The sequence below is a fragment of the Hippocampus guttulatus genome, chromosome 5 (genome assembly GCF_054856545.1).
Source record: "Hippocampus guttulatus isolate MCC_2025c chromosome 5, RoL_Hgut_1.0, whole genome shotgun sequence".
Lineage (NCBI taxonomy): Eukaryota > Metazoa > Chordata > Actinopteri > Syngnathiformes > Syngnathidae > Hippocampus > Hippocampus guttulatus.
This window is the reverse complement of record NC_141265.1, coordinates 4,943,961-4,956,040: the sequence shown is the minus strand read 5'-3', so window position 1 is coordinate 4,956,040 and position 12,080 is coordinate 4,943,961. Positions and strand designations below refer to the sequence as shown.

Below are 12,080 nucleotides of genomic sequence, written 5' to 3'. Positions count from 1 at the left end.
GTTTGTTTAACGTGTTATAAAATCACACACTTTCCCTTTGCCGTTACCCAAATTTGCTACGTGATTATTTTTGTTCAGGCACTATGTCGGGCGACACTGGGTCCTCGGTGGTTGTATTTTGAAACCATCTGGTAGCGCAGCAGTATCAGCAGGAGAAGGAGGTGGGCTTTTTTATGGCACTGTCACACAACCTTTCCATATATGTTTCTTTTTTGTAGAACTTAAGAGGCACGATAACATACGTTGATAGACGTGGACGATAAGGAGAATGTTAGGTCGTACCGAGGCTAACGTCAGCACAACTGCCTCACAGTACATTCAAAACTTAAACTTAGGTTTTAAGTCTTTTGTGGCTTTCAGTGTCAGGAGGCAGATGTTTACAATATGTCTGTTGGTATGTTTTGACAAATATCAGGACCATCCCTGTCTTGCTTTTCAACTTAGGAACGTTGACGTTAACTGCTTTTTAAATCCTGTTGTTTGTAGCGGGTAACAGTTTTTAAAATCAAATTGCCTGTAGTACTAGTAAAATCTAGGAGAGGTGGAATAAACTTCCACGCTACGTACAAATCAAGTTGAGTGTATTCATCGTGTTGCAGAAATAAATTTAAAGATCATGAGGAGGAGAGTACTGAAATGAAAAATGGCATACCACAGATGATTTCAGTGGTCAATGAGGGAATTTATCCGCACTGTCGTCTGAATGTACATGGCGTATATTGTCCTCGCTGAAAACGGAAAAATCCCACAGATAGTGAATGTAACATTCGCACCCTTGAAACTGAGCATGCGCACAATACGTTGTAAACAATGAGACGAGACTATCAGTCGGTCCTCAGCTTTGTCTGTCCACCACTTTATCTCTATAACACTAACGAGGACCTCCCAAAGCTCACCGTAAAATACAAAACATGTTGCTCTGTGAGTATGAGCACTCATTTGTTACAAGATGTCATCAGATGCACTTTTGTTTATTTTATCGGCATCATCACGCCGAAGACGTATCGAATTTGTGCGTTGCAGCCTGAGAGCCCACCTCATATGACAGTTGGGTGTGACAGCATGCGATGAATAGACTATTCGATCCGTATGTTTAAACAAATGTATATTTATATATAATATTGTTGATTGCACGTCTTGATAGGCTTTGCCCAAATTGCATACGTTTCTCCTTTTTGGGCTTTCATCAGAGCCCATTCTACCGTGCTAGCCATGCTCACTCCCCGGCTGTCCAGCATCATTGATATGATTGCAAATGTGCTAGCGCAGGATAGCTCGACGTAGATGTGGTTGTTTTTTTGATTGGTGATAGATTGAATAAATCAACAGGGTTACAAGTGTCTTAACATCTCTCACAATGAGTGATATTAATTAAGGAAAGAAAACAGATGTGTGACAAATTTGGCAGTGCACAGCTGAACTATTTGACTGTTGAAAAAAGAAGGGATTAATATGTTTGCCCCTACAATAAAAAGATCAATATTCTCATGACATAAATAGAATTCGCCATTTGCTGGCAATTGCTGTGGTACTAACGCATATGTTTGGAGATTAAATGACACCAGCATTCTCAGACACTGTTGTCAAAGTTACCAAATAGCTTTCAAATATCTCTGATTATGCCTTCTGTGCAATTGATGACAGGATGCATTGCAAATCACAAGTATAAATTCCCTGATGTCCATGTAGCTAAAGTGGATGGGAGGTGCATATTTGTTGCTTGTATGCTGCTGTAGACAGTTGTAATCATCAATGTAATCATCAACCCTTTAGGAATCATTACTCATTTCAGAGCGATGCATGTGTTTTTGCGAACTGGAGTTCCACCTCTCGTCTGATTTTTCTGGAATACTAGTCTGTGATCATTTTGTGGAAAGTACACATTATCTGTGACAGTTTCAACTTTGATTCATAAATCAGGACAAGATCATTGCTTTTATGAATAGGTGCTTGTCATTAGTTAAGTCATTCTGGTGTTTTCCAGGGAGCTGAAGAATGGAGGCAGTTTTAACCAGGCTGAAAGGCCTAACTGCTGATGAACTGCGTGAGGAGTTTGCCCGGGCTGACCTGAAGTGTGTCGCTATCACGGCCTCTACCCGATCTATCTTTGAAAAGAAATTGGCGCGAATGCTTGTTGGATCGGAGGGTGATATCACTGAAAGGGACAGCGGTTCCCCTGCAAGGGATTCAGACGGCGTAGCCTCAGCAGCTAATCATGACAAACCTTTACTGTGTGCCAAATCAACTGTTGCAACGAGCTGCAGCCCAAATGAGGAACTGGACTTTGGCTATGGTGTGGGGCTCAACCCGCCAGAGGAAGAGGAGATCTCTAACTCTCAAGCCAAAACGAAAACTCCTTCCAAAGTAGCACAAGTGTCCCCAGACCTTTACTATGGGGTTTGTCCGTCGTGGGAGGACATTTTGTCTCGAAATGGTAAGAAGCATTGATTTATTTGTTTTTTTAGGAGACCATCCCAACGTGTGCCATATTAGTATCTAACTTTAACTATATTTTCTTTGCCATACATTTTTCATCTGCGTCGTCTGTATCTTCCCATCAGGACACTTCCTTGTTGCAGTACTAACACATGTATCTTTAATCTGTACTTCCAGTCCCATTTAAAGCTAGTCTCAATGCTTGTCTGGTTATTCATGTTTACCTACATTGTTGTCCTATCTCTGTGCAACCCAAACATGGTTGTAAGTTACCGGCATGTGCTTCCAAGCATTGATGTGGTCTCTCTTGAAACATTAGTATTTGTGCTGCTAAAGCTTTACCATAAAATGTCTGGGTCAATATTGGTCTTGTACTAACATTACATGTTTTTTTTTTTGGTTTGTTTGTTTTCTCTCAGGGTAGGCAGTTTCAGTTTGAGGACGCTGCAACAAGACAATAACTTCATATGTATTACATACGACAACAAACAAATCCTTATGATGTTTGTTTTTTCCATAGAAAGAGCACATGTGTATACAGATCAGAAAGATGCCCTTCAAGCTGTAAAGGGCATGAAGGGAGCGCGTTTTAAACCCTTTTCCAACCGTGAGGATGCCGAGAAGTTCGCCAAAGGGATGTGCGACTATTTCCCCTCTCCCAACAAATCGATGGCGTGCGTGTCTCCTGTTAAACCAGGCCAAATCGCCAGTAAAGGTACAGTATGCAAAGTAGTCTTGAGCTGAATGCTTTGCAGTCAGTGCAAATCAAACCAAAGTGTATATCGGAAGTTTCCAAATACCATTATCATCGTCTTGTTTGCTGAATATACAGGTATATGAATTCCATATAACCTTTCTCATGCTGCTGAGATTGGAAATCTGTTCATGTTAACAATAGAAATAGTTTTTCCTAAAGGCAACTCATTAGTCTATAGAATAATAATAATACATTTTATTTATAAGCGCCTTTCAAACCACTCATAATAAGCAGATTCATCTAGCAGCAAAATTGCTGTTTTCGAGAGGAGTGCTAACCCCTTTACTATGTTGTCTTCCTCAACACACTAGACATCATGGAGGTGGATACCACTAACAGGGAACGGGCCAACAGTTTTAAGAGCCCACGCACCCAGGACCTGACAGCCAAACTGAGAAAAGCTGTGGAAAAGGGAGATGAGGGGGCCTTCTTTGACATTGTCTGGAGCAACCCACGCTATCTCATTGGCTCCGGGGATAACCCCACTATTGTGCAGGTGAAGATCAAGTATCAAGTACAACTTTATTGTCAAATGTGCTGTATGTGCAGCACAGACAAAATTTCTTCCCTCTCACAACACATAAGAGGAGCCGCTGCGGGTGCCCGCGCCGCCATCAAAAGAAAAGTTAACATAAAATGACAAAATAATACAAGACAGCACATTAGACACAGACAATGGTGCAATCTTAACCACTTTCCTGCATACGCTTTGTTGTCTGAAGCAGTTATAGATGAAAGAGGAGCGAATCAAAGTGTCCATTTCACCAGTGGATCAAAGACGTCATGCTGCAATGTGCGCACGTCTGCTACAAGCTAAGCTTGAAAGCAACAAGAAGCTGTAGCATCCATTAACGAAAAAGAGGTTGGCTCTCTTCTCCTGTCCCATGTAAATCCGCTACAATTCCAAGCGGCGACTCCCAGTTCCACATCCGCATCGGCGCTCTGCGCTGACGCACATATGAAACACTTCATTTTCTGTTCGCAACATTCCATGAATTTTGGGGTTTGCTACAAATCATGTAGCAGCGCAAGTGCTTACTCTTCGATTCCATTGTGTGCTCAGGAGGGCTGCAGGTACAACGTCATGCACGTGGCGGCCAAGGAGAATCAAGCAGGCATCGCCCAACTTCTGCTGGATACTTTAGAGAACCCAGAGTTTATGCGCCTCATGTACCCAGATGACCAGGAAGACATGCTGCAGAAGCGCATCCGTTACATTGTCGATCTTTACCTCAACACTCCAGATAAGGCGGTAGGTTTTTTTTTTCTATCATTTTTTTCTTAGCAGACCCCCAGAAAAAAAAAAAAGTTAACTCAAAGCATTTTTCTATTCTGTGTTCACACTCTATTTTGCTGTTTATGTGTCAGGGTTTTGAAACACCACTCCACTTTGCCTGCAAGTTCGGATGTCCAGACGTGGTCAACGTGCTGTGCTCGCATCCTGACACAGACAAGAACTGCAAGAACAGTGACAACCACAAGCCTTGTGATGTATGGTTTGATTTAGGTCCCCTGCTGTTTTTGTAAGAGGTCAACAGAATAGGTAGACAAACACAGGGCTCCTGCGGATCCTTAAAATGTCTTAAAAGGCGTTGAATCCATCTATCCATCCATTTTCCAATCCGCTTTATCCTCACGTGGGTTGCGGGGGGCTGCTGGAGCCCATCCCAACTGTCTTCAGGCAGTAGGCGAGGGACACCCTGAACTGGTTGCCAAGGTCATAATTGCCATTAAAATGTCTTAAATCAATCTTTCAAAAGGCTAGCAAAATATTAACACGATAAGATGGATTTTATGATTGTAAATAGTTAACAACCTCAAAAGCAGAGGTCCTCAGAGTGGATGGCATTGACCCTAAACACGCAATTGTGATATCAAAGTTATGGCTTCGGGAAAATGCTGTTAATGTGCTTGTGTGGCCCAGTCAGAGCCTAGCCTGGAATCTGAGGGAACACCTCTGGCGAGGTATGAAAATGGCGATGCACCGATGTTCAACTTCCAACCTGATAGAGCTTGAGAGGTGCTTAAAAGAGGAATGGGCGAAACTTGCTTAAGTGTACCCATCTAGTTGCATTCTAATCAAGTCAACTTTAGGCTCTAATTACTGCCACAGATGCATCAACAAAAATATTGTACCGCCATTAGAGCGTGTTGCATGTATGATTTTGAGGGGGGGGGGGACTGAAGTTTATCAAGAATGCATATCCATGTATTGAACGGAAGCAAATGAGTTCCATTGTGGTGCACCCTCGGGTATCATTTGTGTGAGTTTGTGAAGTTCTGACCTGATGGCTAGCTCGTCATAATTTCTCCCTCCACATTTGCTAAATTTAGATGAGCATAAGCACATTCTTCCCCTTGCTAATCCAGCAACAGATGTATTGTGACAGCTGTCTGTTTTATCAGTTGACTCTCTTCCCCCTTTTCTTAGATTATTTGTAGCAGAAAGAACACAACCCAAGAAGTGAGACAGAAAATAAGTGACTATTTGGAGGGTAAGAACCAACAGATTGCCACCAATTTATTTAATAATGAAATGCCCATGCCAACAACACCTTGTGTGTGTGTGTGTGTGTTTTTAGAAGCATGGTTCAATAAGACCAATGTGTTTGCACATATTGAAGTAGAAATGGCAATTTCCAAAGACAAAAATTAATTTAAGACCGTAGCACGGCTTGTCAATACGCCACAGCCTGCATGTCTGCCATCATTGTGGATTTTTTTTCTTTGAAAGAAAAATATGGAATGAGGAACCTTTTGTGGCTGTAACCCCCCCCCCCCCCCCCCACTCCCCTAAAGGTATAATTCAGGAAAATGAACTTCATTACTGAAGTAAAGGACTCAAGTATTCCTTGAGTAAAGGACGTCAACCAAAGGCTAGAGGAGATATAATTAAATTGTTTTTCTCAAATTTTCTTTTTTTTTTTAAATTACATTTTCTATAGGCAAGACCACACAAATTATTTTCCAGTCGAATATTTTTGCACAACACAGCATACAAAAATAACATCCTTTGTTCACACATTTATGTCGCGGCACATCTTTACAGATTTGTCTCTATTTATGTCACTCCATAATCTGAATATTAACAAAGAAGTCTTGGAGGATTCTTCTGTGCGACACCATCTTTCTGCTTATTCACAGACCGCTGCTACATCCCCTTGCTCAGGGCAGCCGACAACACCTCTCAGCCCATCATTGGTGCTCCGTGGTCGCCTGAAGCCTCAGAAAGTCTCTCGCTGATCCAGCGACATGCAAAAAGCCCGCTGGACCCTCTGATGACTGTCACAGCCTTTGCTGGTCCACTGAGTCCCTCTAAAGTAAGTACTAAATTCACTTCTTATCTGCATCCTCTTGCTTCATTTGGCCAAAATGATCAAATGGAGTATCATGTATAATATTTGGACCATTGGTATTTTAACAAACTATAATCGCCCACTTTAGGCGGGTGATTTTCGCCGTTCCTGGAAGACGCCGCCGAGGAATCGAGCAGAGCATTTCCACAACATTCTTAAGTCTGATCCTGACCGCGGTGCCGAGCGGGTTGGCAGGCAAGGCAACAGTATTTATAAAATACACTGTGTGTAATTGGAGTTGTTTAGTTGTCGTTCATCAAAAAAAAAATAAAAAAAAATGGTGTGGCTCAATATGATTTCATGCACCTTGTTACTTGAACTAAACTGTCCACTGTCGTAACCGCTGTCCCTGAAAGGGTTAATATCATTTGACTATTGTGATTGGGCTGCAATTTGAATATTTGCTCCAGTAGTTCTGGAATAGAATCAAAACAAATCTACCCTTAGTGCACGTGTGCGCTTTGCCCCACTTTCACATATGTCTAACAACAATCTCTGATTTATATTCTTCCTACAGAGATTTGGCTCACGAGATGGGTCATCCCTGGGTGGAATATTGGGACTTTCTTGATAGTTTTGTAGATCTGTCATCAACCAAGGGACTTCACAAGTTGGAAGAGTATCTGAGTCAGAGGGATTTCTTTTCACGAACTTGTGAAGAGGGGGAGAATGAGACCAGCAACAGATTTAAAACTCCTTCCCCAGGTATAATTTACAGATTATCCATCCATCCGTTCTTACCCTCACAAGGGTCGCGGGCATTCTGGAGCCTATTCCAGCTGTTTTTGGGCAGGTCAAACCCTGAACTGGTTGCCAACCAATCACCGGGCACACATAAACAAACCAGCTTTCACGCTCTCCGTCACACTCAGGGACGATTTAGAGCATTCATTTAACCTAGCATGCATGTTAACCCTATTTATTTATTTACTTTTGACGTAGACCAGTGTAATTTTTTTTTTAAATAGAATTGAAAATATTGTGAATATTGTGGTATATCGTGATAAAAATGGTCTATATCGTGAATAGTTTTCCATCTCGCACAGCACTATTTTTCAGTACCGGTAGTTGTTATATATGCAGTTATTATACTGGACTAAATTGTCCAACCAATTGAAGAGAAATTGGTTCTCTGTCTGCATTGGAATAGAACCCAAATGTATGTCATTGCTAACACCTGGAACCAATCCTTCTGTTTACTTCTTCACCATGTTAAAATGAAGGTAATTAAAACGCTAGAGTGCAAGCGCTGAACTTTGGCGCATTCTGTCTTTAAACCGACATCACTGGTTGCAGGCAAGCCGAAGAAGTTCTGCAACTCCATCTCTGTTGGTGCCTTCTTGGATGAGGGCGAGGACATCAGCCTTGAGGAGATGAAGAATAGGCAGAATGCAGCACTGACCTGCATCTCCTCCTCCGCCGCATCCATGGACAACCTGAAGGGCGCAGTGGGAGGTCACGACTTCCACATCATGCCGATGGGATTAAAGTATCGGGGGGGCGACCTGATCGAGACCGCAGCCGAGCAGGACCTGCTGTCGCCCGGCGGCGTCTGCAAAAATGGGGTGTGTTCCTCCTCAAGAGATGGCATTTCCAACGGAGATAACATTTCTCCTCGGAACTCCCCGTCCGCCTCCAGCTTGCTCTCACCCGTCTCCAACCTCTCAGTGGAGTTTGAGCGCATGTCGCTGCAAGAACCGCCGGACAGTCCCGACAGATACAGGGAGAGAAGGAGCAGTGGCGGGCACCGACACAGAGAGACCTTCGACTCCTACGGCTCCTCAGTTAGCACAGACCTGAGTTGCGGGCTGAAGCGGCTGTCGATTGGCCCCGGCGCCCAGAACAACGAAGCCTTGAAGGGAGGGGACACGGAGGAACAGTGCACCAGCTGCGTCTCTGAAGAGTTCTTCGAGGCAGAAGAGGACGCTTTGGAAATGATGACCAGGACAAGGGGAGCGGCTTCGGTGGTGCGCAACTTGTGCGCTAGGTCCAAATCGTGGGATCATGGTGGGAGAGACCTGAGCAGCTCAGGGTCATCAGCATCCTCTTATAAGTCTTTGGATAATTCCCATGAGTTCCTCCCGAGGACCCCACCTCGCAGTCGAAGAGGACTCTTTATTGATGGGTGAGTTGCAGGGTTACGGTCATTTTGGATTTTTTATTATACAATGAAACTCCTCTACAACGACACCTATATGGGCAAAAATACCCCCTAATGTGAAAAAATCTTCATTCATTAACACCATTCCCACTTTCCTGCCCCCCATACAATGAAAAAAAACCCTGTTGCGTTATACGAGATCTTTTTCTCTGCTCTTGCCTCGCGACGAGATTCACAACAACGAAGTCTAATCCAACAGCGACCTCTAGTGCTTCGTTCGGAAACGGCAACAGCAACCACCACACTGGTTTACACATGCGCAGTAGTCCAGGAAGTATTTGTTATTGTTAGTTTCAGACGCAGCAAGAACGTTGCATTGCTAAAATTGCTACAAAACGGACCTTTGGATGTCAAGCAGCTAAAACAAGAGCTCTGACGCTGAAAGAGAGGGTAAAAGTGATCAAAATGAAAGACGAAGGAAACAAAATAAAATAATAATAATAATACATTTTATTTAGAAGCGCCTTTCAAGACACCCAAGGACACTTTACAATAACAAAAAACACAAAACAATACGGGTTGAGCAGCGGCAGCCAAAACGCGCCAGCGTTCACTCAACCCGAAACTCAAAGTCAAAGTAAAAGACATTATCCAAGAAATTGATCTAAGTGAAAGTGAATGCTGATCGTAAATTTAGCAATTTCTTTCCCTTTTTTACTTTCTACACTGACTATGTGAAGTGTCAAATAAGTGTATGCTCATACTTATGCACTATTGGAATAAAAATAAAGAGTACATATACGTTTGTGTGTGCGTGTACACAAACGTTAGTGTGTGTGTGTGTGTGCGTGTGTGTGTGTGTTGACATCTGAGATCAAATTTGCTACAGTGAAAAACCCCTGTTGTAAAAAAATTCTTGCTGCAAACATGATTTTGTTGAAGAGGAATTTCACTGTAGTTTTATTTCTTTAGACTTTTTTTAAATTCAGTTAGTTTTCAAAGCTTTTAGAGCCAGTTTCTTAGTTTTTAATAGTTTTTTGTGAAACAGCCTTGTTTTTAAGTTTATTTTTTATTAGGTCTTGTGGATGGATGGATAGGTATGAGTATTCGAGTGCTGGATTTAAAAAAAAAAAAAAAGTCCTTTCAGGAACACTTCTCAAACGACTGTTTGACCGCTCATAGGTACAGCAATCCCGAAATTAACCCCGGAAGCTCATGTATGATATTGTATCACCGTTTTCTCTGCAAAGATCATTGAAGTGTGACGTGATTACAAATCTTTTGTTTGTAAAAGTGACAATACAGTGGTGCCTTGACTTACAAGTTGAAATCATTCCATAAACACTCTTATAACTCAAATCACTTGTATGACAAACCGACTTACCTCGATTCTTCTGGGATTTTTCACTGCCATCTTGATGTTATCCACATTTTCAAAACGCGTATTCCTGATGTGACCCCCCTTGAGCTTCTGAAAGCAGAGTGTAGTGGCGGGGGGCATCCGTAAGTCATGGTATCACTGTATTTCCCTCTTTCGTTTGGGTCTTATTTACTGAAGATTGAGACGCCACAGGCACATATACGAGGTCAGCCATATTGTTTGATGTTTTCACAGGGATTCACCGACCAAGTTGGACAGAGATGTGTTGTCAGCAATAGGGGGTGTTGAGGTCGATGTCCAAAAATATCCCAGCATTCAGAAGTGGATGAGCACAATGAAGTCCTACTCTTCCTCAGAAATGACAAGGTTAGTGCGTGCTTTACTGAAGTTTTTTCGCAGTTGTTCACAAAGTCTTGGCTTGTGAGTGACTTTTCAGGGAAGCTACTTTTATACCCAATCATGGCACTCATGCGTTCTGTTAGCCTGTCCACATGTGGTGATGACTTCAAAATTATACTGGGTGGCACTTGCCTACACTATGCCTGAATACTAAAAAGAACAAATGTATTCTACTCATATTTACTGTTGACTCATGTGTCCAGTTGGCCGAGCCCTGCAGTGGTAAAACCGCGACACAGGATGCAGCATCAGACTCCCGGCTCTCCCTCCGGCGTTCTCATGTCTCCCTCGGGTCGCTTCAGTCCCGCTCGCCAGGTCGCCTCACCTGATTTCAGCCCCAGCCGCTACAGCCCCGCCAACGTGAGCTACATCCAACGCATTCGCCTCAAGCGCTTGAACAAAGCGTCGATTTGAAGGGTCTAACTCCCGCGCCACGTCATCCTCAGCCTCTCCTAACAACCATAAAGACTGGAATAGCGTGGAAGAGTTACATTATTGAACTGCAGCCCACACGATATTTTTTAAAAAAGGACTTTAAAATTTTCAAAAAAGAAACCTCAGTGATGTTTGTACTTTATCGGTGCAGACCGTGTAATTGGATGGTGATGTTATCTGTGACAAGTGTGCAGCACCTGTATCATAGCCCAGGTCAATGTTTTTGGATATTGTGAATACAAGCCACACTCCCTGAGGTCGGTCACAAAAAAGCATTCTTAGTGTGGGGTTGTCAGCACTAAAGAAAAAAAATAGTATGTTGGTCAGTAGCACAAAAATGTTTTTTTTATTATCAAAGATGTTAAAACAACTGCCATTTCCTGCATTTTCCCCAGTTCAGTACTTGCCTTAATTTTCTGAAGTGATGGATTTGTTCTGTCAGTTTGGGCACATTATCTAGCTCACATCTGGAAAACTTTACTGGCTGTAGCATTACAGCAAACCCAGGAAAACAGAATGAATCTTCCATGCTTTTATTTTGTTCAATAAATGGATTTGTTTTTATCTTTTCTCAGTGGATCCAGGACGTCTTGACTTTTCCTTTTTGCAGCCTTTCTGGACTATTCTCATGATTAAGTCTCAAGCAGCTTCCATTCTGGCAGACTTAACACGCACAGACAGAAGTCAAGTGTTATTGCAATTATACAGCAGAAGAAAACTATTAAGGACAAGTTGAGATGTGGAAACTGTGACATTTTATTTTTTAGATTTGAATAGGAATTGCTGGCTAATACGTAAACATTGCGGATATTTCCATCCAATATAAATAATGGAGGAAAGTGGAAAAATATTGAATGGTGGAAAAAAAGACCGTTTTGATATGAAAAAAAAATCCACTTACACTTGATTTGTTCTGAATGTAATTCTTGGTGAACTCAACCTTTCTCAGAGAGCACAAACAACTTTGCTGAGGAGATTGTCATCATGCTTGTGCTCTCAGGTCGGAAGAGGACATATTTTGCTCTTTGAATGTTTCTGAATGTGTGGAGCTTTGCAAAAGTGCCCCTAAAAACTTAAAACTGCTTCTTGTGCTTTTTGAACTCTCTTCCTGTATGTCAAGGACGTATTTGCTTTCAAGTAGTCAATAAAACATCACTCCGACTTTACTTCAACGATCCTTTCAATATGTCACAAATTGGTCAGTGACAAATGTCT

The 12,080-nt window shown here is 42.3% G+C and overlaps 1 protein-coding gene across 2 annotated transcripts; it reads left to right on the top strand.

Moving 5' to 3' along the window:
- The first annotated feature begins 96 nt into the window (after nucleotides 1-96).
- On the top strand, nucleotides 97-12,031 carry ankle2 (ankyrin repeat and LEM domain containing 2). Of its 2 annotated transcripts, none has more exons than XM_086111893.1 (13): nucleotides 97-161; nucleotides 1,985-2,434; nucleotides 2,957-3,151; nucleotides 3,505-3,689; nucleotides 4,257-4,445; nucleotides 4,562-4,684; nucleotides 5,625-5,688; nucleotides 6,338-6,513; nucleotides 6,638-6,744; nucleotides 7,067-7,254; nucleotides 7,846-8,674; nucleotides 10,266-10,397; nucleotides 10,634-12,031. In XM_086111893.1, exons 2-13 carry the CDS (start codon nucleotides 1,996-1,998, stop codon nucleotides 10,842-10,844), a joined length of 2,838 nt encoding a protein of 945 aa, XP_085968019.1. In that variant the 5' UTR covers nucleotides 97-161; nucleotides 1,985-1,995; the 3' UTR covers nucleotides 10,845-12,031. The 2 variants fall into 2 exon arrangements, with proteins under 2 accessions (XP_085968019.1, XP_085968018.1); XM_086111892.1 differs by lacking the exon at nucleotides 97-161 and adding an exon at nucleotides 798-921.
- The last annotated feature ends 49 nt before the right edge of the window (nucleotides 12,032-12,080 follow it).